The sequence below is a fragment of the Neovison vison genome, chromosome 1, assembly GCF_020171115.1.
Source record: "Neovison vison isolate M4711 chromosome 1, ASM_NN_V1, whole genome shotgun sequence".
NCBI lineage: Eukaryota > Metazoa > Chordata > Mammalia > Carnivora > Mustelidae > Neogale > Neogale vison.
In genome coordinates this window covers 146,738,442-146,764,998 of record NC_058091.1, presented here as the reverse complement: position 1 = coordinate 146,764,998, position 26,557 = coordinate 146,738,442, and the positions used below count along the sequence as shown (strand labels likewise).

The 26,557-nt window shown below is 44.1% G+C and overlaps 1 protein-coding gene across 7 annotated transcripts in view; it reads left to right on the top strand.

The window, feature by feature from the left end:
* The window catches only part of CARMIL1 (capping protein regulator and myosin 1 linker 1), a 299,080-nt gene that overhangs the window by 193,311 nt on the left and 79,212 nt on the right, over positions 1-26,557 (top strand). For all 7 annotated transcript variants that reach the window (XM_044260141.1, XM_044260134.1, XM_044260128.1 and 4 more), the window contains 7 exons: positions 1,910-1,991; positions 2,727-2,826; positions 2,931-2,985; positions 7,334-7,506; positions 8,995-9,063; positions 11,749-11,842; positions 19,322-19,420. In XM_044260141.1, the coding sequence (XP_044116076.1) occupies positions 1,910-1,991; positions 2,727-2,826; positions 2,931-2,985; positions 7,334-7,506; positions 8,995-9,063; positions 11,749-11,842; positions 19,322-19,420 (672 nt within the window). The remainder of the gene's footprint in view (positions 1-1,909; positions 1,992-2,726; positions 2,827-2,930; positions 2,986-7,333; positions 7,507-8,994; positions 9,064-11,748; positions 11,843-19,321; positions 19,421-26,557) is intronic.

Sequence of the window (26,557 nt, the reverse complement as noted above, 5' to 3'; positions counted from 1 at the left end):
CAAATAATCAGATTGTGGAGACTTAGGCACTTATGTTTATCTTCTCAAAAGCATCGTCTTTTCATGCTCTGAATATCAAATTATGTTCCTTTGAAGTGTTTGCTTGAAATATCTTTTGCTTTACCTTTGACATAACCTGAACATACATTCAATTCTTCCAGTATTAACAAGCTGGGCTCTGAAGGCTTGCTGCTCAAAATGATTTGCAGTGAAGAACCTGGTTGTTACCATTTTTAAAAAAATGTCTAGTTTATAAAAAACCAATACTTTCGTAAAAATATAATAAAAATATATTTTAAAAGATTTCAAAAGACATAAAAAACATAAGCCCTCATTTTTTGTTAATAGATGCAGCAGACCTAAAATTATTTATAATTTTAGCATTTATAGTCAGTTTCTGTATGTATTGTAGCTAAGACCAGTAGCAAACTTTGCAGACTGCGTCCCGTCCATGGACCACACTTTGAGTAGCAGCTGCTGGGGCCAGTCTAGAGATGATGCGGTAAAGCTTGGCTCGGGGCCGTGGGTAAGAGAGTTCCTGGGAAGACAACCACGGGTAGTAAAATGACCGGCTGACTCTTGGCTGTTGCTCCGCGTACTGGGTAAAAGCCCCTCAACTGGGTGTTGATTGGTCTAGGTTTCCCTCAAGTGTGTAGACCAGCCTCCTGGCCAGGTCTGTCCCTGTGTGACACTCCCCTTTAGAGTTCAGCCCCCCAGAGGAATCTGCAGTCACCACAGAAAGTGGGAAAGGCTGAATTTAAACAGCCCAACCAAAATACTCCCGGATAAAGGGCAGTCCCAAAGATCTGTGCAAAAACTCTTCCAGACACCCAGCAGCCAGGGAAATTGGCCCCTTTTGGTTCCAACCGCCATAAAAACATTGCATCTAAAATAGTGAAATAAGGATTCTTTAAATTCTTACATCTAAACTTGCACAAGTTCTAGGAAGTAGCATTTTGCATTTTACACTTGGTATAGAAATTTAGATACATTTTAAATTTTCTTCTATCAATAAGGAAGCCACCATATTACCTTGGTACATAATAGGTTCACAATAAATGATAGCTTCTTTCCCTTGCTAAATAGTAAGTTTGCCAAGCAAAGGGGCCATAGGTCCCTTTGGGAGAAATCTACATCCTTTAAAATCCTTTACATGTAAGAGGAACTCACTTAATTGCTGAGTGGAAAACAAAAAGATACTCTGACCTCTGTAGGTAGCTTTTGGTTTGATGGGAAAGGATACAAAGTATTGAGTTTTATAGGTTGCCGGTCTCTTTAAAATAAATGAGGTCATGAAATGAGAATTCGTTTTGCTATAAGCCAACCATAATAATATTTTAAATTGATCTAACATCTTTTTCTTCTGTGGCTCAATGAGTTTGCCCAAGTGCTTTCATAATCACCTTTCGCCATTTGCTTTGTAACCGTGTGACCGCGCCCCGTCTCCGTGGGACGCCGGGCTGGGACTTCAGGCAGTGGCTGACAGTCAACAAGACTTCATCTTCGTTGTCTCCTTTGGTGGTTTTGCTGTTACTTGGTGGAGTTCTGCCCTGAAATCTGGAATAATTGAACAAAATCCATACCAGTTTCTCATGTATAAAAGGGATTTATAGGTTTCCAAAAGTCAGAAATGAAGACAGTGTCTGTGGGCTGATGGAGGCTGCGTTGCCCATGCTGATGGGGAGTATGGTCCCCATCTTTCTATTTCTTTTTCTAGCCATTTCCTGATTGCAGTGCTATGGGGACCAGTAGCAATGACTAGTGATTGGCTCTTTATCATTGATGGTAACCACAGAGTTAATACGCCTTTGACACAACGTCAGAGACTGTATCTCCTGCTTTTCATGTTTTTTGGTTCCACGTCCAGTAGGTGACCCCTTTACCTCGTACGTCCTTTGTGTTTCTCCAGCTGAGATCAGGAGGCGCACAAGTCTTAGAAGGCTGCATCGCCGAGATCCACAACATCACCAGCTTAGATATCTCCGATAACGGTAAGTCTGAAATCAGAAAAGAAACAGAAATAGTATTTGAAGCAAGTTAGTAAGGAGAAAACAGAAAGCCCAACCTAGACAACACCTTAATGGGCATGTTACCTCGCTTCTTGACTAATAGGGCTGTTACATTTAACAGAATTTATTTATGGCATACGTCAGTGCCAAAGTCTTAATAAGTTGATACCACAGCCAAAAGTGCAAGAGAACAAGTCAGTTAAAAAAAAATTGTCACCAGAATATTGATAACGATCTTGGTCTAACCTTCTGCATTCTTGGTGATAATAAAATAAAATCCTTATTTATTTACTCAGAAACTGTTTCAGTAGTTTCATTTCTGCCAGTTATAGTAGTGCATGAGTGGGAGCCTATTTAGTTGGCAAAGGCCACTGGAGTCCCCTACCAGCAAACGGGATGTTGGCATCTTCTCTTACACAGTTGTGGGCAGAGATGAGAACCATCCTTTCCCCGTTCCTTGCTGACTGGACTTAGCCACTGATTGTATATGAGATTTAGGTTAAGTCTTAGCTGAGAATGAGTTTATCCCTATGAAATAATAGGACTTGAAAAGAGAGCAAAAAAGTTCCTTTGAAAATGGAAGGTTAGTATCCCAGAGCCCTCTGGATGGTACAGAAAGTCACCCAAGTTCATGTCACCTTTGCTTAATTGTATACCAGCTGAGAATTTATTTATACATGTGTGTTTTGATTATCTGCTTACTCTGATTCTTTCCAGGTTTAGAATCTGACCTATCCACCTTAATAGTGTGGCTCAGTAAAAACAGATCAATACAGCACCTGGCATTAGGCAAAAATTTTAATAATATGAAATCCAAGTAAGAGTTTTGAATTTTTTTTTAATATGACAATGATGAAACTAAGCAACCTCATGAGAGCTTTTGATTTGATTTCACTGTCCACATCTTTAAAATCTCTTTAGAAATCTGACCCCTGTGTTGGACAACTTAGTACAGATGATTCAAGACGAGGAATCGGTGAGTATTAATTCCAGTTAATGTTGCTATGCTTTCAGGTAATTTTATCTGTAGACACCATTTCTCTTGTTTTTTTTTTTTTTTAATGAAATAAATATTTATGCTTTAGTACAGTCAGAGAATATATTTAAAATTGCTTGCTCTTCGTTTCAACTCATTCCTAATTAAAGGAAGATTGTAACTAAAAGATTAAAAGAAGTATAAATTGGCTTGTAAGCCCATCTTTTAATAAGACTTACTACTTCCTAACTTCAGCTGATGCACTATTCTGCAGGCATGAGTATTTTTTCAATCTAGTTGACTTTCTGACCTTATATCATGCTGGGAAACATCATCTTGCTAATTTGAATTCCGTCTGGCAATTCTGCAGAATTATAAAAGACTAAGAAGGCTGGCCACCTGTCTTGAATTTCTTCTAGAGCTCTAGTGTCCTCCTTCTACTCATATTCCCTTTTGTTGCTCCTGGCCAAGACACGGTTCAGGGTAAAGAAATTTAATTTTAAACCCTGTCCTCTCTTGCTGCCCTTTAAAATGCATTAGAAAAAAAGAAAAAAGGATACATATTTTTAAGATTTTTTTTAGAGAGAGCGAGAGCAGGAGCAGGAGCGGGGAGGGAGAGAGAATTTCAAGCAGACTCTGTGCTCAACGAGAAGCTGGAGTCGGGGCTGGATCTCATGACCCCTGAGATCATGACCTGAGCCAAAACCGAGAGTCAGATGCTTAACTGACTGTGCCACCCAGGCACCCCAGGAAAAAGAGATTTTGTGGACAGAGCAAGAAGCACTCCATTATTAATTCCTTTAACCTAAACCTGGTGTATCGTATATTTTGTGCCTTACATTTTAATGATGCTCTGAAGAGTTTGTCTGTTCTTACTGGAGTCTTGTTTGGCTACCAGCCAGCTTTTACGGTTCCTCAAACCCAAATCAACGTGTGTTCTCCGACAAAGACTCACATAATTAATGTTTTGTGGCAGTTGTATTGTAGGTCATAAGAGTGACTTCCTCTGTGAATCATGTGAGATATGACACATTTTTAAATTAAAAGTGTCATTCTTCCTTTTGAGTTCCATATAGGGTAGTAGCAAACTCTATTAGGACTGGAAGCTACCTTTTCTGAGCAAGCTAAGGGGCCAGGAGAGGTGGAGACTGGAACTTCTCCTCGCCTGTCCTTGCCCACACCTCTCTGTGTGGCTGTAACCTGGAGGGCGGGAGAAAATTCGGTTGTCCTGCCTCTTCATTGTATGAATATAATCTCCAACCTATGGGCTAGAAGTGAAACTCATTATTGTTTAGTGAATATGGGCCCTTCTCTTTGTCCTCATTTGGTAACACTGTCCTTGTTCTGTCACTTTTTTCACTGGGTTATTAAAATTTGGGTCATAAATCAGAATTGATACAGTTTTGCCTATTTAATTGGACTTTCTACCACCCCGCTTTGGGTTTCTGATTTCCCAGTCTTGGCCCAGTTTTAAAGCTCGAGGAAGCTAATATTGCAGCATCACATTTGCCGTCCATCCACAAATACTTGTCTCCTAGTGCACATTTCAGGGAAATTTACGTTTTATGACAAATAGATTTTAAAACTTCACATTTTGCTTATTACACAAGGGTCTTCTGTTTCTGTAATTTCCAAAGTCCCTCACTTAAAAACAGTCTTGATAGTTAAAACACACCTCAAACCATATTTGCAGGCTGAAAAGTTTCCTCCATCAACATGAATTGTGTCAAGTTACAAGTTGGAGAAGTGTGGCACTAATCATATACAGTGGAAAGAAAGCTCTTTGTGTTCATGTCACTAAAAAGTAGGTGGTTTTTTCAAAAAGCAATTACCTTCTATTTTTTCCTACTTCTGAATTAGTAATGTGCAAAACAATTCAGAATGATTAGGAGCTGAGGCTTGTGACTCTCAAAATTCCACCTGTGACTGACACAATTGGGCTCTCTTTTTATTTTTTGAAGATTTTTACATATATAAAATCATCGCTTGCTTTGTACGCCCCAACCTTGTGTGTACAGAATCTGTTCTTTGACGGCTCGCGGAATACTGTCTTCGCCACGTGCTGCACATTCTATTTGGTTAGAACAATCTAGATGCCGGGGCCCCCGTGTCACTTTCAACTACAGACCGTGCTTGTCAGGCCACTGCGCCTCGAGCCCTGGGACAGTAACGCGGAGGGGCCGAGATGACAGGGAATCTTGTTTTGGAGTATTACAGGCAAACCCGTTGTTGTAACCAGTGGAAGTGAACGTCTTTCTCCTGGGAATGCCTGTAGCAAGGAGACAGAGTCTCAGATTAAGCATGTTCAGCTGTGAAAAGAAATAGTAAGATTTCAAACAGTATGCTTCCACGGAAGTGCAGGAAGTCAGGAAGGGGAGACCTTATAAATATGCGTGCAGTTCAGGCTGTTCCGCTCGCGTTAATGGCTCTGCCTATTATTTTTAAGCGTTAACTGGGGTGTATTGGAGTTGGAATATAGTACTGGAATCAGCGCTTACTCGCTTGGAGACTTGGCAGCTTTCCAGAATGAGGAAGGAGCTGTAATATATCATTTTTGTAGTAGTTGAATAGAGATTACTGAAATGACGAGAGTTGGGAGTCGAGCTTTTTATTAAAGGAACACCGCATTTGTTTTCATTTGAAACCTGAAGGTTCCCGAGGCTGAAGCATTGTAGTTCATTTTTTTTTTTTTCTGTTTCCTGGAAGGTGGGACCTTTGCATCAACGCAGGCTCGCTGAAGCTGCTTATGTTTAAGCATCAGCGGGCTGTCCGGTTCTCAGTGTCATCTCATTTCAGAAATTTGAGTCACGTTGATATGTTCCCTTGTGATTTTTACCGTAGCTGTATGAAGTTTAGAAAACATGGCCAGATTTGGACAGGGAGGACGGGAAGCGTGGTCACTTGGTAGAACTGTAGTCAAATGCAAGACTCCATGGGTGACGGAGTCTTGAAGCCACTAGCGTCCCCATCTGGCCTCCCCCAACCCTGTTGCTGATGCATCCTGAACCACCAGTATCTGGTGGTCGAGTGTGGGTACAGACAGACGCCAGGCAGCATCTCCAGGCACATCTCAAAAGCCCTGAACCCAGGGGCTGTGGTGGAGCATGGACGGCCCAAGCCGCTGTTTTTGGTGTCCCCTTCACTGTAATGTCAGCGTGCATATGGAGTAAGTACGAAGGTTCTGGATAAACACAGACACCTTGTGTTTCATTGCTTACCCGAGGCCAGCTCTGTCCACCTCTCCTAAGGGAAGCGTGGAAGGACACCTGGGTGTCCTTCTATTCTATCAACAATAGAATGGGTAAAAAGGGATAGCGTCTAAAACTGTGTAGGATGGCTGGGCCCCTCGAGACCACCTGAAGCAACCCGGAAGACGTCCAGATCCCCCAGGGAAGACTGAGTTCGGACAGTCGGGGCCATGTTGGTTTGGGTTCTAGAATTCTCCATACTCACTTCCTTAATTCCGTTCTGGCTGAACTCAGGAATTGCAAATTCAGGTGCCAGGGGGGTGGGCCAGAGGCCTAAACAAGTTCCTCAGGGGCAGACAGAACCTGCCGCTGGGCCACATCGTTTGACTTTTTGTCTTTTCTTAAAAATTATGTGTCTTCTGATTGGTTCTTCTAAGATAAATTGGAGGAGGGTCATCAAAAGGGTCAAGGATAAGCTACAAGGGGCCCAGAGTACAAAATTCATTCCGTTCAGCTACTTTCTAACTCTGTGGCTTCGCTGGAGTCACTTAGCCTTTCTGTGTCTCATTTGGGAGAAGGATAACAATACCGAGTATAATAGCACATAAGTGTTGGATGATTCTCTGAGTAAGTACGTGTGAAAAGCTGGACCAGTGGTTAAGGACGGTACGTGTTCAGTAAATGTCAGCTATTACTGATCTTGGCTGGCTTTTATTTTGCATTTGTCCTCCGCTAATATTTTAAGATGTCATTTCACCTGGCGTAAAAATAGAATGGATAAAAAGGGATAGCATAGCCGTACAGAAGCTCAGGAATTTCTATGGCTCTCCTTACTTATTTCTTCCGGTCCTCCCATTTCCAGAGAGCTGACATCTGCCACTCCAGGTGTCCTTCCACGCTTCCATTAGGAGAGAGGTGGACAGAGGTGGCCTGGGGTCAGCACTGAAACACAAGGAGTCTGTGTTTATCCAGAACCTTCGGGTCCTGTCCATCAGTGTCTTTGAGCCGGAGTTTCAAAGCAAAGTGCTGGGTTGAGGGGTGCAGTGCGTGCAGGGGGTACGGCTCCCTACCCCAGTGATTCTCCATGAAACGGGTCACAGGGAGAGGAGCCTCTTCCGTCAGATCATGTCATCGCTTGCTGCCTCTCGTTCCCTCCTCAGCCCCTGCAGTCCTTGTCCCTGGCCGACTCAAAACTCAAGACCGAGGTCACCATCCTCATCAATGCCCTGGGAAGCAACACCTCCCTGACCAAAGTGGACATCAGCGGGAACGGCATGGGGGACATGGGCGCGAAGATGTTAGCCAAAGCACTTCAGATCAACACCAAGCTCAGGTATGTGGGTCAGGCCCTCAGCCCTGACACAAGGACGCTCGCCTCCAGCAGGGCCTTAGAAAGTTCTGGAAAAGATTCCAGCCCCAGCCCCAGTCCCCCTCCACGCCCCCGGCATTGGAGGGCTGGCTGTGCCCAGTGGGGAAAGCCAGCTGGGAAGCAGAGGCAACCATTTCAAGTCTTTTGTCAAAACACTTGGGATTGCAGGCTGGAGGGCCGGGGCCCAAAGTTAGACCTTGTGATTTTCACGAGCTGTTGTCTTAAAGGTTTCCACTGTGGCAGAAAACCCACCTGCGACTGGGGCAGGGTCCCGTTTCACAGTGTCCGCAGCTGGGATGAAAGACCACTGGTCCAGCACGCCCATCCTTGGCTGTGGGCCTGTCTTACCTCCCCTCCCCCACTGCTGCCAGTATAAAGACTTAAAACCCGAGGATCCCTGGTTAAAGGCAGGTTCATCCTGGGGGCTAGCTATTCTGGGTGGTGATTTTCGACCACTCCTGGCATTTCCCAACTGTGGCTTTTCTTAAGGGCTGGCTACGTGGTAATCACTTTTATTAAGGACCACTTTCCTGTCTGTCCTTCGAAGAGCTCCAGCCACTCCCGAGTCCAGCAGTTCGGTGAACAAATATTTAACTCATATTTGCTCTTAAGGGGCTCTTTCCTGATGCTTCCCTTACCCTCCTGAACCTTCCATCTATACCAAGGCCAAAAACTGCAACCATTTCTTGAAGGTACGAGTGTATGTAAGGGAAGTCCATGAGATCAGGAACGGAAAGCAGTTAGAAGTGTGATTCTTGGATCAGACAAATAAAAGCTGCTTCATGTAGCAGGTGAACTCACAAACACCAAAATACCTCTGATGTGTTCACCTTCTGAAAGTGAAATAGTACTTTTCTTCCAAAATAGATTCTTTGTTGAGAAAGGAAACAGCATCTTATTTGTAGAAACCAGAGGTTTACCAGCAGAGTGAGAGCTTTCTGGGGTGGCTGGTCGTAGAATGTCAGGGCAGTGGTGCAAACAGAAGACCATATGACCGGATTCCTTCTAGTTACTTAGAACGGACAAAAGTCTCAGGACCCCAAATTCTTGTGTTGGACAAGGGGTGCTTCCGAATCTTTTATAAACAGCTCTCACTTCCGACGCGAGTACTAGAATGCTATTGGGAGAATATGTTGAGAGAGTATCAGAGAAAATCAGGTTTTAGAGTTTTCTGGCTACCAAGCACTGGGTAACATCATGGCAAGTTAACGAGGGTACTGCTGCTTTGAAGTATGGTTTTCTCACACTGTGTGAGCAGTGAATGGGTTAAGAATGTAATTTCGGCGGAAGTGCTCATCCTTGGCGCGTTTAAAACTAAGTTGATGTCATTCCTTGCCTCTCGTGCTAAACTATCTAGATGATGTCATCTGTAAGAGTTTCATCTTCACTGGGGGGAATCATTTTCTCCATCCCTAAGTGTCTGATCATTTATGTGATGTGGTTTCCCAACAGGACTGTCATATGGGACAAGAACAACATCACTGCACAAGGCTTTCAAGATATAGCTGTTGCCATGGAAAAGTAAGTTTTAATTGCAACTTCTTTCCGGAACAATACAAAAGAACCAGTGGGGTCTGTATTACCTGTGGGGTGATGGAGGTAGCAAGGAATTTGGATCCAGAAGATCTAGGTCTGAGTCAGCCAATGCTACCCAGTCATGAGACCCAGAAGACACAGACTTTGTTCTGGGGTCCGTTTCTTCATTGGGCCACGAGGGCAGGGATTCCCCACAGTCGTGAGGATTAAATGAGACCATGGTGGAGAGGCCCACCCAGTGTTCACCTGGCTTTTCCTCGTGGTTTTGCATTCTCTTTCCATCAGTTGTGTCTTTTTTGCCCATTATGACAACTTTGAATACAGTGGAGCAAAGAAAGCTGAGCTCCCAAAAAAAATACCAAAATGGAGGGATAGCAGGCTCAAGTTCGTCTCATTACTGTCAAAGGCTTTCTTTATTACCGTGGTAACTTAAGCCTACAATTATTGTTTATTGTCAGACTGACTTTGCCAGTCAGCAAAACGAGGCAATAATACGAAGATGGCTGGAAGAAATTCTAGAAATCGGGTTCTTTCTGAGCTCTTCCGTCCTCATATTGTATTCTGAAGGCAGGAGTGATCAAAGCAGGTTTGCAGCATTGGAAATGAGAGGTTACAGAATGTGGGTGGGAAATAAGGAACCAGTAGCACAGAAGCTGGTCCCCTAGGGAAGGGGTCAGGGAATGCTCACTATTGGCGTTTTTTCCCAGACTCCCCTTCATGTGTGAGGCCTCCCAGGTGGAGCACTCCTGCCTGGCTGTGTGTCTTGGATAAAACCCTAGGCCTGGAAATACAGGCCTTCCATTCAGTCCCCAGCTCTGTCACCACCACGCCTATCCTCTTGAGCAAAGCATGGCTCCTTTCTGATTAATTCTTCTTTTATAGAGGGAGAATGCCAGAGTTAATTATCCCTAAGAGTGCTCCAGTCCTAAATCCCAGGGTTCTGATGTAGCCAGGATGTCACAGCGGCTGCCCCCACAGATGGTCACTAAATATGGATAAGGCAGCTTGCTCCGCCTCTGCCTGGAGCCTTGCGCCTATAATTACTCCCACTGCACCAGGAAACCTTTGAATGGAAACAGTTGTTTACAAATAGCTACATTTAGGTGCGAACAGCACAGTTGCCTCTGCTGTGGACTGCCTCAGCCCACACTGGTCTTTGTGGGATGCCAAGAACCTGCGCACCCGGTACTCAGCATTTCTGGATTGATGGTAGCACTCCCCGGCTTAGTCTGTTAGCTACGCGCCGCTCCATGATGCCAGTGGCCCCAGAACCCCATCTGGTTTAAATAAAGTATGCTGGTCTGCCGCGTGATTACCGTTGGATGAGGCCAAGGAAAATGCTCCAGGCTCAAAAACAGATGCACTGTCTCCTCGTTTCAGTTGGCTGGCCCCTCTGAAACCAAACAAAAACAGTTCTGCTAAAACAAGGCCAAGGTAAAAAAATGGAAGTCATGGAAATGGCAGCCTTTTTCTTTGCACGTTATCCTGCATTCAACTACCCTTATGTTGGACTGAAAGACATTTTTTCCCCGTTAGGTAGCACTAATACAGATGACCGCTATGATTAAGATGGCTGCTTCTTTTTTTTCTTTTTATTCGTTCTTCATGATTAGTACCTTGTTTTGGGAGCGAGTTGTTCATTGACTCTTCTAGTAGAAGTCCTCAGTATCCACAAGAATCACACCGTTGAGTGTTGCTTAGTGTTGACAGGGCGGCCGACTGTGGGATCCCAGTGCATGAGGGGATCCCACTTGTTCCCACGTGGCTCCAAAGGTCTTTGTTCCTGAGTGCCATGCGGTCGCAAAGGGCAGATGGGTTTGGGGCAGGAGAGAGCAGTCATCTCCGGGGCGAGTGTGTGGTCTGGGAGCAGGTGTGAGGGGTGGGGTCCAAAGCCAGGGTGTAAATTTGGGGTTCCGTGCTGTTTGCCTGACACAGAGATGACTCCCCCCTGCCCTCCTGGGTCTCAGTAGCTGGTGAGCAGCAGGAGATAATCCAGGCACACAGTTTTCCACAAGTTGCTTCGCTGTGAGCAGAGAGTCTGTGGGCGTGGGCCGTGTGCAAGAGGGGCCTGCGAGGACCTGCAGAGGGCAAGGCGCTGAGCCAGGCAGCCCGAGCCAGGCAGCTTTTCCAAAGACCATGGCCGCTCGGGGGCCTCCCTGTTGAAAGGGGCGCAGAGCCTGAACAGACTTTTTGCTGATACTCCTGTCCTTGCTTTGCATGCAGGTGTTTTGGTTTTGTCTCCTAGTTTTCCTTTCTCGGCTGGGGGCTGCCCGTCACATGGGGCCCCTGTGGGGCTCTGAGAACGTTCAGATCCATTGGTGACGAAAACCAAGTAGCCGGCAGATGCTGGACTTAACCTCCTAGCCACTCTCTCTCGGCCCAGTTTGAAAATCTGGATTTGAAAGGAACAAAACCAGATGCTTCCAATCGTGTTGCTGTTAGAAGACAGCACGGGCTGCCGCGGTGCCCGCCGTGGGTGCCGTGGGTTCCCATGGATGCACACACACACAACCCGGAGAAAGCGGGCTTGTGAGCTAGGACTCTGAGATAGGCTGTGAGTTTGATATTTTATAATACACACTGGCAGCTCTCTCGGGATTTAAAAAAGAGTGCTGAATGAAGGTAGTGGGGTGTTATTTTAAAATAAGCATCCCTTTCTCCTTTTTCTAGGAACTATACATTGAGATTCATGCCGATCCCTATGTATGATGCTTCTCAAGCCCTGAAAACAAACCCTGAAAAAACAGAAGAGGCTTTGCAAAAGGTACTGGAGAATCACTAACTCCATGGTCATCAACTCCCGTTTGAATCGGGTTTTGTTAGTAATAATTCTGAACGTACAAACAGGACTCAGTATTTTCTGAAGCTTTTCTCCCCTGAGCTTGTATTCTTGTGGTCACGGTGGACATCCTGTATGCCTGGGGGAGGAATGACATAGGAAAGATGAAAACTTATCCTAAAAATTAAGTGGAATAACATTTGGCCCATCGGCGTGCCAGCACTCACAGCTTCTTGTTTGTCCTTCCGAGAATGTGTGGAACTGAGGGTCAGCACAACTTTTCCTCAGCAGCTAGTACCTTCCCTCCTTTTCTTTTCTTCTTTCTTTCTTTTTTTCTTTTTTTTTTGGTAAGATTTACTTATTTACTTAGAGACAGAATAGAAGGGAGGTCAGAGGGAGAGGAAGAGGATTTAAGCTGCCTCCCTGCCGAGCACAGAGCCCACGGATCGGACATGGGGCTCGATCCCAGGACCCTGAGATCTAGAGCCAACATTGAGTTGGACTCTACCGACAGAACCATCCAGGTGCCCCACTTTCCTTCTTTTCTTACTAAGAAACTGAGGCTACGGATGGGATCGCCTTTTACCATCTTTGTTTATAGATGTGTCTCACTCCACACCCCTTCCCTCTCCTTTCTGGCAACCCCAAAAAACGACAGGGCTACCCCCCTTCAAAGCTGAGTCATCCATGTGCCTGTGAGCCCACTGTCTCTGCCTGAGCTGGAAACTGTTCTCTTGTTCTGCCCCATCTCCATCCTTTTCTTTCTATGGTTATGGTTACCTTTTTCCATGTTTAGATGCGCTCAAGGATTTTCCATCTGAAGAAGCCTACTCCACGTTTACTGTGGGGGTCGCTGGGCCATCTTTGAAACCTTTCTTCCTTCTTTGTTCGCCCGTCATGTGGTACCATCCAAGCCTCCCTCCCACGCTTGACTTTTCTTCCCCACGTCTTCCAGAGCCATGCCATTGTCCAGTTTACAGACTGTACAGCAAAAACCTCTTCCTTCGCGTTCTTCTCCTCTCTCCCTCTCAGGGATGGCTTTGTTCAAGGCTCATCATTTCTCAGCAGGATTTTTGTTTGTTTTCTTTGTCATGGTCAAAAAGAGCCATCTTCTTTCATGGCACATTGGAACAAACTAACATCTTTAGCCCACCTCTCCGCATTCCAGCCCCCAGTGCCTTTTAAGATTTTATTTATTTGACAGACAGAGATCACAAGTCGGCAGAAAGGCAGGCAGGGGTGGGGTGGGGGAAGCAGGCTCCCTGCTGAGCAGAGAGCCTACCATGGGGCTTGATCCCAGGGCCCTGGGATCATCACCTGAGGTGAAGGCAGAGGCTTTAACCCACTGAGCCACCCAGTCGCCCCCCCCCAACCCCAGTAGCTTTTAAAATAGAACCCTCTCTCCTTGAATTGGTATAAAATTCCACCCAGGATCTGCCTCCTATCCACTGCTACCTTCTTCTCTTAATAGCCTGCCTCTTTGCTCTGCTCTACTTCAGGGAACTTGTTAGAAATGCATATTCTTGGGTCTCAGAAATGGGGGTGGGACTCAGCAATCTGCGTTTTTGCAAACTCTCCTGGTGGCTGCAAATTGGCCATCACTGCTCCGGTCTGTCGACGCTCGTGCTTTCCCCACTACCTACTGTGCGTGTCTGTCGATGGCTGAATGCAAGTGTGAGCACATCTGGAAACTTCTCAGAGCCTCTTTCCTCCCCTGTGCTGGGGATCTTCTCAGAATTTCCTGTCCTTGTCCGTCACTGGCCTTGTGATGTCATTGAAGTTACCTGACTCCATATATCTTTTTCTCTAGTGACCGTGCCTCCTTGAAGGCAGAACCTATGTATTTTTCATCTTTTTAGTTGTTCAGCAGCTGGCACAGTGCCTGGCCTGCCTGCTTGGATGCTCCTTAGACTTGGTTGAATAAAAGGGAATAAGGCAGGGGGTGGAGAGAGGGAAAGCCTTGATGTGGCCACAGAAATCATTCCAGATTTGTATTCAAAAGATCTGGCTGGGGTGGCTGAGTCAGGTAAGTGTCTTCCTTCAGCTCAGGTCATGATCCCTGGGTCCTGGAATCCAGCCCCACACAGGGCTCCCTGCTCACAGGCAGCCTGCCTCTCCCTCTCCCTCTGCCACTCCCCCCACCCCGCCACTTGTGCTCTTTCTCTCTCTAATTAAAAAAAAAAAAAAAAGCTTCACAAAAAAGAAAAAAATCTGACTAAATCAAATTCTTTTCAGCTTTGTAATTTCCGTAAGTTACTTAATTTTTCTGAACTTTGGTTTCTTTGTCTCTAAAACGTACAACTAGACAGGAACCATGTTTAGCTGATGTTTAACATACAGTTCGTGCTGGGGACCTGACACTATTATAAATGCTTTACATAAATGAACACTGATAATCTATTACAGTAAATCCACGAGATAGATTTGTTATGTCCGCATTTTGCACATAAGAAAACCAAAGGATGGGATGACGAAGTAATTTGCCTGTGGTGCCCAGGGACCAAACCAGTTAGCGCATGCGAAAAAAAGTTTCTAAACCACAAAGCAACATAAAGATGTTAGACCTCTTTATATTTTCTCAAAGGGTATTAACAACTTGTAAGAAAAGACATATCCTAGAGACACCAGTTTTCTGGGTTTAGACTCGACAGATCAAGAGTTTGGCGCAGATCATACTCCCATCTTCACAACAAGAAAAATGCTAAACAGACAGAAAATCGGTGACTCTTCTCAGATCCATCAGAGAATTGAGGCAAAAGCGAAGGAGACTGTCACTCTGGTAATTGGACAGATGGGATTCAGAGAATCACTGTGAATCAAAGTCAAGATCAGCTCACCTAGGGCAGAAGTTAATGGGGCCAGTAACTCAGAGGAGTGTTTAACCAGCAATTGAGGAATTGCTGGAGGCTTAGTGTGGACTAGCCCAAGAATTAAGAACTCCTAGGGGCTAGTTCTTAGCGAGGTCCTGACCCCTTCATGGGCTTCACCTCCAAGAGCCCCCACCAACTTATCACAGGAAAGATTGAACAAAAATCCTCTCATGTTTCTGGTAGGGGGACAGGAACAAGTAGCCATTTTTAAATATACCTGAAGCATTCTGTTGTCTATATAACAGAGGCTTACACTTGGGGGAAACTACTCTACCAGAGCTTTATCTGACAAAGCAGACAACAATCCTAGCCTTCCTGTTTCAAAGAAGGGAAGGGGAAAAAAAAAAGGCCAAGAAGTACTTTGGCAGGTCACAGCCCAGGAACTCAGTCCCACTAAACAAAACCTAAATTTAACCTTAAGATTATAGAATTATTCCCTTCCCCAATACCTTACCAGCACATCAAGTGTGATAACAGCAGATTACAAATGAGCAAAGCTGTAAGATACTTTATTTAAGAAAGGATTTCTAGGGAAACCCCAAAGTAACCAAGGAGATAAAAACAGGGACATGGGAAGAGATTAAAGCATAACTCCGCTTCTAGCCAGATTAACATAAAATTGCACATTAAAAGCCTGATTAGATTACCTCAGTTCCTGTTATCAGATACATCATATCCAGTTTCAACAACAACAAAAATTTTTTTTTTAATTTTTAAAAAGATTTTTATTTATTTATTTGACAGAGAGAGATCACAAGTAGGCAGAGAGGCAGGCAGAGAGAGAGAGGAGGAAGCAGGCTCCCTGCTGAGCAGAGATCCCAACTCAGGACTCTATCCCAGGACCCTGAGATCACCACCCAAGCTGAAGGCAGCGGCCCAACCCACTGAGCCACCCAGGCACCCCAACAACAAAAAATTAAAAAAAAAAAAAATTACGACATGCATCATGAAAGACAAAACAAGCATCAGAACCAGACTCAGATATGACACAGATTTTGGAATTACCAGACAATTTAAAATAACTAATTAGTATATTGAGGACTCTAATGGAAAAAGTAAAAAACATGCAAGAATAGATGAGTAATGTAAGCAGAGAGATAGAAACTCGAAGAAAGAAAAGGAAGTACTAGACATCAGAAACACTGGAACAGAAATGAAAAATACCTTTTTTGAGCTCATTAGTGGACCGGACACAGCTAAAGAAAGAATCATTGAGCCTGAAGATAGGTAAATGTAAATTTCTCACTGAAAAGCAAGAGAAAAAAAAAGGAATGGAGGAGAAAACCAGAACAGAATATTCCTGAACTTCAGGACAGTTAAAAAAGATAGAGCATCCACACAGTGGGAATGCCAGAGGGAGAAGGAAGACAAGGGAACAGAAGTAGTTGAAATAATAATGACTGAGAGTTTTCCAAATTTAGTGACAGGGACCAAACCACAAATTGAGGAAACACAGAGAACGCCAAGTAGGATAAATATCCCCAAAAATCTACATGTAGGGGTATCACGTTTAGTGTCTACCTTTTTTTTTTTTTAAGATTTTATATATTTATTTGACAGATAGAGATCACAAATAGAGAGGCAGGCAGAGAGTGAGGAGGAAGCAGGCTCCCCGCTGAGGAGAGAGCCCAACTCGGGGCTCGATCCCAGGACCCTGGGATCATGACCTGAGCTGAAGGCAGAGGCTTTAACCCACTGAGCCACCCAGGAGCCCTGGGATACCACGTTTAAACCGCAGAAAACCGAAGATAAAGAGAAAATCTTGAAGCTGGGGATAAGGCGGGAAGCCCTTACATATTGAGAAATAAGGATAAGAATTATAACAGACTTTGGGTCAGAAATCATACAAGCAAGAAGAAAGTAGAATGAAATATTTAAAGCACCAAAAGAGAAAAATCTAGCAGCTTAGAATTCTGTATCTAGCAAAATCTTCTTCAGAAGTAAAGGAGAGGGCTCCTGGGTGGCAGAGTCAACTGTGTGTCTGACTCTTGATTTCAGCTCAGAACATGATCTCAGGGTCGTGAGATGTGAGATCGAGCCCCGAGTTGGCCCCACGATGAGCAGGGAGTCTGACTGGGACTCTCTCTCTCCTTCTCCCTCTACTTCTCCCTTCCCCTGCCCCCCCCACTCTCTTTCTCTCAAACAAATAAATAAATTTTTTTTTTTAAAGTGAAGGAGAAATCAAAACGTGCAAAGATAGCATTGTTACGAGGGGAGGGAGAAACTGATGGTGCTCTCTTACAAGGAAGCTGTACCAGTTGCAGAATGATACAGCATTCTGTGAAAGTGGACTTGAAATAGCTGTATATTGCAAACGCTATGGTAACTACTAAAAACTGTTTCAGAAGAAGTGTAGTCAATATACTAAGGAGAGAAAAGTGTAATCATATACAATACTTAAAGCAGAAAAAGAGAGGACATAAAAAACAGAAGAAATGCCTCATCTACAAATATGTTAATTGTGAAATTTGTTTTTTCTTTAATGAAAAATTAGTGACTTTAAAGCTGACATTTATCTTTTTTTTCTATAATACTTATTATACTCTTACATCGTGAAGATTTCATTTTAACAGAAGTCTGTTCCCCAGAAGAAACATACTTTTTAATTTTACTCTACTAAAGAATAACACTGTGACCCTGTACTCAATCATTAGAAGTTGGGGGGGGTTGGTTTTTGTTTTTAAATATATGATTTCTACATTGAAATACAGGTCTTTTTGTCTTTTATGCTGCTGTTATTTTCAGCAGTGAGACTGAAGGTGTCGATCAGCTCTAGAGGGCCGTCCAGGTCACAGCTGCCCCGGAGGACCGGTAGACATGGTGACCACACTTTGGGCCCTTTCCCTCCCATCTTCAGTCAGGCCCTCCATCCTCAGCCTGTAGGACATGGGGTCTCTGTCCTCCCTGAAAGGGTGTGGGGAAGGAAGGCTTATCCTGCTAATCTAAGAGGCAGTCCTTTTAGTGGTTGATGTTAAAGGAACTGAATCATTGTTATTCTTCCTTCCCTTTGCACTGGCTTTTAGAAATGAGCTTTAAATTTTTTTTTCCCTCTAATAAATAAACAAACAAACAAATAAATAAATAAATCCCTCCAGACTTAGTCTGTGCAGCACCATTGATACTCCTCTAGAAAGTCTGGAAATGCATGGGCCAGCCCTGGGTGCGTGGCCCATACGTGAGCCGAGCCTCTCGTACAAGCTGTTCTCACAACTGGCCCCCAGGACAGTGTTTAACAAGACCAAATGCAAAAGGACAAATAATAAAGCAAAAGTACCCAAAGCTGGGTGACAGTGTGTACCTGTTATATTTCAGGCAGGATTCTTTTTTTTTTTTTTTTTTTTTTTTTTTTTTTGGCGAAAACATTTCCCATCAATGGTAATGTCACCTTGGAAGGACATGACTTTGGGGGAAGCAGAAGAGAAAATTAATATAATAAAATGCCATGGTCCTAATGTGTCACTTAAACGATGTTTCATTTCAGGGATCTCTTCATTTTTATGATTCCTTCACTTATGTTTAGTAGAAAGTACATTTCGTTCTGCTTTATGGTTTCCATGGATGATAGTAATTATAGTCTGCATTTTAATTGTCTCTAATTGGCATTAAATAGTGGTCATTTTAGCATATGGAAAATTAAAATGAAAATGTAATAATATGGAGAGACTCCCAGTTATTAGACGTTCTTAAGCAGGGAACTACAGTGACCAATTAAAGCCAAACGGTTAACTGGTGTTATTAAAAACAAATGAAAACAACAACTGAAAAAAAAACAACAAAAAACCCAGATGGTGCAGTTACTGATGGCGAATCATTCTTTGCCGACATCTTCATACGCGTCCATCAGACCCAGCAGTTAACCCCGTTCTTATTACTGAATAACTGTTCTTAAACACTTCATTTCCATCTGGTCATCATTTGTATGTTTGAATTTTTAATAGGAGATCGTGTCTAAAAATACAGACTTCAGGCAACTTCAAGCGTTATTTTCAGAGGAAATCTGATTTCGTATTTTCTCTCCTTTTGCTAAAACCAGTGCTGTTTTTGAGATAGCGTGAAGACCTCATGAGTTAATGAAACTAGTGTATGTCTTTGTGTTGTACAGCTGGTGGCCTTCCAATTTTCTACCTATTTTCTCCTTTTTTCCCTTCAAACAGATAGCTTTCTCAGGGCCGGTGGAGTCCGCCTCCTACAGGCTCGGAGTTTCGGAGGCCGCCACCTGTCCACCTTGGGACGTTTATTTAAGTTTGCAACTGTTGGGTGTTAAGGACTCGTGAGGGAGAGACTGATTGTGTGCAAGAAAGCAGGGATCATCGCGTGGGGTCTCCAACGGCGGGGCACTCAGCCCCTCACTGATCCTTGTCGGGCACCCAGTCACATGGGATTGCTCCCGGGACCCGCGGGTCCCGGCTCCGACTCGCACTCCCAGAGTGCATCACGGTGACCGCCCACTTCCGGTCTACGCGAGGTCATGGGCGTGGGGTCAGCGAATCTGAGCTTTGGTTCCAAGTTCAGCACCTCGCTGTTTCTGGCTTCTCCCGTCACCCTCCACCGAGTCGCGGCGTGTCCTTGAGAGATCCGTGTGCTTGCTTTTCAGATCGAAAACTACCTGCTGCGGAATCACGAGACCCGGAAGTACTTGCAGGAGCAGGCGTACCGCCTGCAGCAGGGCATCGTCACCAGCACCACGCAGCAGGTGAGAGGCGCGTGCCCGCGGGCGCGCTCACCGCGGCCAATTTCCCGAGGGGGGCGCGCAGCATCTCTGCCCCCGAGTCATCCCCAGGGGAGCCGGAAGAAGTGGCTTCTGAAGATGACAACAAACAGAAGTAGAGTTTGGGGGAGGATGCAGGGCGAGGAAAACATAGGCTAATTCTAATTCTGAAAATGTGCTTTTCGTTGCTGATGATTTTGTGCTTTTTAAGAGTGTCGATAAAGCATATTTTAGGGTTCCCTGCAAATAGTAGGAACCCCTTATTACGGATGAGAGAATCTGAGGGTAAGCAGATTGGCTACGTCAGGGACGTTGTGTTTCTCTCTCCCCTTTCTCACACTCCTGTGAGTCTGAAACAAATTCCAGTTTCCCCCAAATAATTGAGAATTTGTTGAGTATTGGGGCACCTGGGTGGTTCGGTTGGTTAAGCGTCCAGCTCTTGATTTTGGCTCAGGTCATGATCTCAGGGTCTTGCAGTCAAGTCCCACCACGGCTCCGTCCTGAGTGTGGAACCTGCTGGAGGTTCTTTCTCTCCCCCTCCCTGCTTGTGTTATCCGTCTCTCTCTCTCTCAAAATTAAAAAAAATAATAAAAATAAAAAGAGAAAGAACTTGTTAAATGTTAACACTTAATTACTAAAGGGAAACTAAAGTGTTTCCTTTTCTACTTTATTTCCCTTCTCTCCACCCAATGCTAGGGAAGAAAAAGGAACTATGATGATAAAAGAAATGTGGATTATTTTCTTCCAAAATACCAACCCAAACCAAGGATCATAAGATATTTGAGGAAATATATGTCAAAGAAAGAGCAAGATAAACCAAAAATCTGACCTCAGATAATTCAGAGCACAGCCAAGGACTTTGAAAAATACTGTAATTAGTAAGTTAAGTGGGACTTGAGGGAATATTATATCCATAATAGGAATAGTCCGCTGAGCAACAGGAAACAATGCTTAGCAACTGGAAATGTGCTCGCAGTAGATAGAATTAAATAAACTGGCAGGGCACAAAGTAAGGTGTCTCTCTGGAAGAAAAAGTAAAGGAAAATCTCTAAAACATGCAGTAAAAAGATGGAAAACATGAAAGAAAGTAAAACAGAATGGTGAGTGGATTCAAAATGACCAACAGCCTTCCGATAGGAGCTCAAAAATTGAAAAGGAGAAAAAATAGTAGAAAACATGAATTGTGGGGTTGATGGGACCCTCTGAAATTGATCCAAAGGAAAGGCCAAAAGAGCCACACCTAGACATGTCCTGGTCAGAACACCTATAAGAGAGGGAAAAAAAAAAATCTTAGAAAGAGTGTCAGAGAGAATCAAAGGGCTATTTTACAGGAGAACTAGAACTAGCGTCCGTCCCAATCACTGGAAGCAAATGAAGTCATGTCATCCAAGTTCAGTGGGGGATTTATTTGGGACCACAAATTCCACACCTCACCACTTTGTCAAACAGACATGAGGACAGAATTAAAATGGGCTTAGACGTGGACTTAGAGAAATCACCCCCACATATCACATATGCACAAAAAGTTCTCTGGGGAAGTTCTCCAGCATAACAATGAGAAATAAGAGAGGACACATTATGAAGTAATAATAAGAAACTAGAGCAACAATGAAATCCGTATAGTCATAGAAGCTGAAGGAAAGCTTTTAAAAATTGCCCCTTTGGCCAGTCTGCTGGGAGCTGCGGGATTAAGACACAGGATTACATTTCTTGCTGTGCAGGTCCCATCATCATTATTCTGTAACCGCCTTTCTTTTAGTGGGCTTAAAATTTTAATATCAACACAGAGAAGGGAAAACCTAATTGTTATGTTAAAAAATGTGAATGTTAGAAGTCTTCATGCACCAGTATTGATACTAATGAAAATTAGAAACTGAAGAGGGAGAACAGTTGAATAGTAGTGTTAAGTATGCTCAATTTGTAATTTTTATTTTATGGACTCAATCTCTTTTCTGACATTCATTCTTAAATCAAAAATACAAATATAGTCAACTATTACTGAAATTAAAATAATCTACTTAGAAAAATACAAATGTAAGTCTACTATTTAAATTTCAAATGGAAGCCACCAGAAGAATTTAAAAAAACAGCGGATTTCCAAAAGTGTTTATCTCAGCAGGGGGACTGGTAGGCAAAATTTGTCATTGAGACCCATTTTTTTAATGGTTTAATGTTTTCTTACCTTGTGCAAATGTCATTTTAATTTTTTGCTGTTGCTTTTTCTTAAAAGAGAATGAAAGAGAAGTGTCCACGATAAAAGGTGTCACATATTACTCCAAGTGGGTGAAATTATCTGGAAGACCGCATAGGTCTGCATAGAGGTCTGTGAGGGTTTCCTCAGGAGGTTTTAGGTGCATTTCAGTCTCGTATACTTCACAGTGTTCTTTGAAACCTTTACAGCAAACATGTATTCTTTGTAAAGGAAATAGGAAAACGAAGTATATTGAGAAAAAAAAAGGGGTGCCTGGGTGGCTCAGTGGGTTGAGCCTCTGCCTTTGGCTCTGGTCATGATCTCGGGGTCCTGGGATTAAGCCTGGCATGGGGGGCTCTCTGCTCAGCGGGGAGCCTGCTTTCTTACCCCTGCCTGCCTCTCTGCCTACTTGTGATCTCTGTCAAATAAACTCTTTAAAAATAAAAATTAAAAAAGAAAAAAGGAAAATGGTAATTATGAATATTGGTGAGGTAGCAGGGAGTTTTGAGAAAGAAAACAAAATGTTGCCCTTACCAATGCCTGAAAAATCTGTTTTTTTTTCTCCCCTGTAAGGGACGAATATTAGCTTAGCACTTTATGGTTTACTGTTATTTCCTGGTTTTAGTGGTGAACATTAAAAGCAGTGACAGTGCTAAAATCTTACATTGAGTCTTTGCCTTGGGTTCCTTTCTGAGCTGCTGTAATACGGGCTCTTCTTACTGCAATATCCTTCCAACGTTGCCCCTCAATCATAGGGGATTTTGCCCATCCAAAAAAATTACTGCAGCAACCTTTAATGCTAATTCTTAAAAGTAAGTTTCGTCTTCTCAGCCTGGAGGAAATGGGACACAGGGGGCGTAGTGCGGATGTTAAATTCTGCATGGGTGACATCTGTCTGAATTATTTGAGTCATTGTGTGGTAGGTATATTGCCACCTTTTCTCTTTGGGGATTTCTTAGGACATTATGATTAGCAGTTTTCAGACTTTAATTGGTTCAGTTACTTTAAGAGAGATTTATCTCCAAGAGACTGAAACTTCTTATCGAAATTTCCAGAAATCTGAATACAGAAAGTATAGGCGCTCTGTGACTACTGTCCCGGCCAGCTAGGTAGCCAAGAACTCTCATTAAGATTCTAAGATACCATACTCTCCCTTTGCTTTCGTATACTTATCCAGCTCATAAACTCTCTTCATCAGGAGTTAGCATATCTTTTTGGTAAAAAAAAAAAAAAGTAAACATTTTCGGATTTGCAGGCTGTAAGGTGCCCCTGCAACATCTCAGCTTTGCTGTGGGAGAGCGGAAGCTGCCATAGCCACTGTGTGCGTGAATGAGGTGGCTCTTCTGATAAAACTTTATTTATAAAGGCAGTCTCGGGCATACCCTCACCCACATGGTCTTGATTTATTTCTTTTCAGTCTGTTTTCCTATGTGGGTTTTTTTTTTTTTTAAAACACTGAATTCGCAAAATATAAAGACTTTGGAAAAATAAAAAAATTAAAATAGGCCCAGAAGTGCCTGTAGTTTTCCCGAAATCCACTCTTCTCACTCATAAACATTGCTGACCAGTATTTGAAAAGGGAGAAGGCAGTTTTATTGTCTGTAGCTCTTTATCCAGTGCGTTCCCCTCCTGCCTCACATGTGGAGTTTCTATTCTTGCTTGACCTCTTTGCTACCCCATCACCTCGTAACCTTTCCAGATATGTCCCTATCTGTACCAGAATGGCTCTCTCTGTGGTGCTTTGTCACCAAGTCCCTGGGTTTTTTCTCCCTCATCTGTTCATGAGAGGAGGCAGGATAGTGCGGACGACCCAGACTGAAGGATGGGCTTTGCTTTCCCTGTGGGCGTGAACTGATGTGAGTCACTTAAACCTGTCCTAGCCTTGGTTTCTTCATCTGTGAAGCCGGGGAGACAACTCTGAAGATGCTGGGGGTATTCACCGAGATAAAGCATGAGAAGAACTTGACTTGTCACCAGTAAACCATTATTGTTGCTGCTGTTAGTCTTACTGTCACAGATACCGTCACGATTGACTTGCCTCATCCTTTCGAAGACTCACTGCTTCATTCATGGACAGTGTGCCATTTTGAATATCTTTCTGCTCCTCTTGGATCCTGTCTGTCTCCTTCCCACATGACTCTTAAACCTTTCATCTTCTGAATGCAGTCCATTTCCTAAGTTTTGTGCTTAGTACTTGTTTCCTTTAGCTATTTCATCCACCATTACCATTTTAATGCTCCAACTGTAGGGAACTCTTGGGTCTATCCCTGTTTTTTTTCCAGCAAATTTGACTTATCAACACTTGCTCAGCATGTCTGAGATAGGGGGTCACTAAGACAAAATTTGTCTCTGGAACTCCTGATTTTACCATTTCTCTCAGTGGCCTCATCACCAAGGATAGAACCCTTGGGGCCATCTTAGATGTCTTGCCACCACCAGCCAATGGTCGCTGTGGCCACCCGTTGACCTTCCAAGTGTCTTTGCAGCTGTTCCTCTTTTTCTTTTTTTCCCATTTCCATTGCCAGCCCTCTTGCTCAGGTGCTTTTATCAACTCACTTCTATGTCTTCTTTCATAAGTACAGTGGGAACTGGTGTATCTACCTTCCATGTCTCCTTCTGCTCTCTATAGCCCATGTCCTTTGCATCAGGCAGGGAAGCTGAGTGACCAAGGGTGCTACAGGGTAAGGATCTGTAGACCTCACGGTTGTGGCAGGAGCCGGGACGGGATACCCCGTGCCCCATACACCCTGTTCCACCTCCTTAGCCTGTGCCTGGGTCTCACACTCTCTTGCCTTAGCTGAACGTTCCAGTCCTGTCTCCTACAATAAAGTGCCCTCTTCCTAATCAGGAAATAGTCCTCACAGGTGTCTGCCTGTGCCGTTGCTTATGCTTATTCTTTTGCTTAAAATTCCCTTCGACTTTCTCAACCTGTAGAAGTCTTTCAGGACCCAGTTGAAAAGCCACCTTCAACCTCAGCTAGATGGGCTCCCTCCCTTGGCTGAAATCTTGCACAACTTCATATCATTCCTGTGTATCATTCCTGTATCATTCTATACTTCTAAGTATGTGGCAGGCACCCTTCTAGGAAACAGAGCTGAGCTTGGGCAGAACAAGATGAACAAAACGTGGGTGCCCTTATGGGTCTTTTATTAGGGAGCGCTCTCTAGCTTGAGTTACTGTTGATGTGAATATTTCTTTCCACTTCCAGGCTTCTCAGTCACTGGGTGGTATAAGGTGTATCTTACTCAGGACGGTATCGCATTCGGTTTTAGGCATTCAGTCTGTCTCTTGAATCAACTAAAGAGATTGACATGGAGAAAGATGAAATTTCTCAGCAAGTGCGGCATTTGCTGGAACAGTTAAAACAAGTGGAGAGCAACCAAAGATGGCATTTATTACTAGGAGTTCTAAGTTCTGAACTTCGGGTTCTTTAGCCCAGTACGTTTGCAAAAGCCTAAGTGGTCCCCAACAGGTGTGATGTGAGCTAGTGTGACTTAGCTGCCACAGAAGCCAGCTTGACCTGTACCGCATTAATGGAGGTATGCTTGCTACAGTAAGGAAGATGCCCGCCCCGCTTAACTTTCCGATCCCCTTCTCCTGGGTTACAATCAGTTTTATTTGGGGGGGGGGTCCAAGATGGAAGAGACAATGCAGAGAAGGGGCCGGGGGGTGGAAAGGGTTGGGGACTGTGAGACTGTCACCATAGCAGAGTGGCAAGAGGAACCAGGAGCGTGAAGCCTGAAGAGAAGCAGATTAGGGAAGAGGAGTTGCCTGCGTTCAGACGTGTGCCAGACCGTCCCACGGAAGCGAGCCTGCCATTGATTATTGTTCTCAAGGGAGAGTCATGGGTCTGTCCCAGGGGACGTGGGAAGACGGATTAGGACTCAACGTAAAGATGACCGTGGCCAAGAATGACAGAGTACATTTCCTCAGAGGGACGTGAGCCGCTCGGATGGACGGTGGTAGTTAACAGCTTCAGCGGGCTGCGTGAGGAGAGTGGAGTGCTGGGGCTCGAGGCACGGAGTGGCCGTTCAGATGAAGAGCGTGGGTGCTGTCACCCTGACACGTGTGGCGGGCCAGCCCAGGGATGACAGTCTTCCGGCTTCCTGTCTCCCTTCCTCCTCATATTTGTGTGCCTTAGGAACTTCAATATGAACGGAGAGTCCAAATCCTCGAGTTCTTGTCAGAATTTTAGACTTGCCTTCCACACAGTCATCCTGTGTCATCTTTTGTAGGTTAACGTTCCTGGGCCCTGAGCTCTTTGGTTGTGAAGCATCTGGATATGACCTCTTGGGCTGTGCCGAACCTTAGTAACTGTGTGTTCAGACAAACCTTTGAGACTTGGGAGGTTTTATGTCTTGCTTCAATGGAAGAACTATATTTTTATGTTTCTTGCGGATGTAATTTTACAAATTCCACTCACGGAACATAGTGTTGAGGTCATGGGAACTTGTCTCCTTGGGGACCGCACACGTTTCGGGAGTCTCTTTGGCCTCCCGATTATTCAGGATGACCAACTTCACAGTGCCTCCTCCACAGGCCTCTCAAATGTGGCCTCAGAGCTGTATCAGTTCCTTTTGTAGTATGTGGTTTGTCTCTAGAAATTAAGTCTTCTTCTTGGGAAGATCTGAATTATGGATGACTCCTCGCTTGAGGAGGCACAGATCAATACAACAGAAGAGTTAGACTTTACATCAATTAAGAAGATATTTTAAAAACCTATAGTTAGTTCTCTGCAGGGCATTGTGAGAACACATCAAGTTAAGATATGATTGCTCCCTATGAGCTAAGATTTTAGAGCATTATTCATAGAACTTCTGTTTCCTGTGGGGAGCTCCGGGTCCTTCACGTCTATAACCCCAGGACATTTGATGGTAATAGGAGCTGTTCTTAATGTACATTAATGTTGACTTAGTGACCCTATGTCAGGG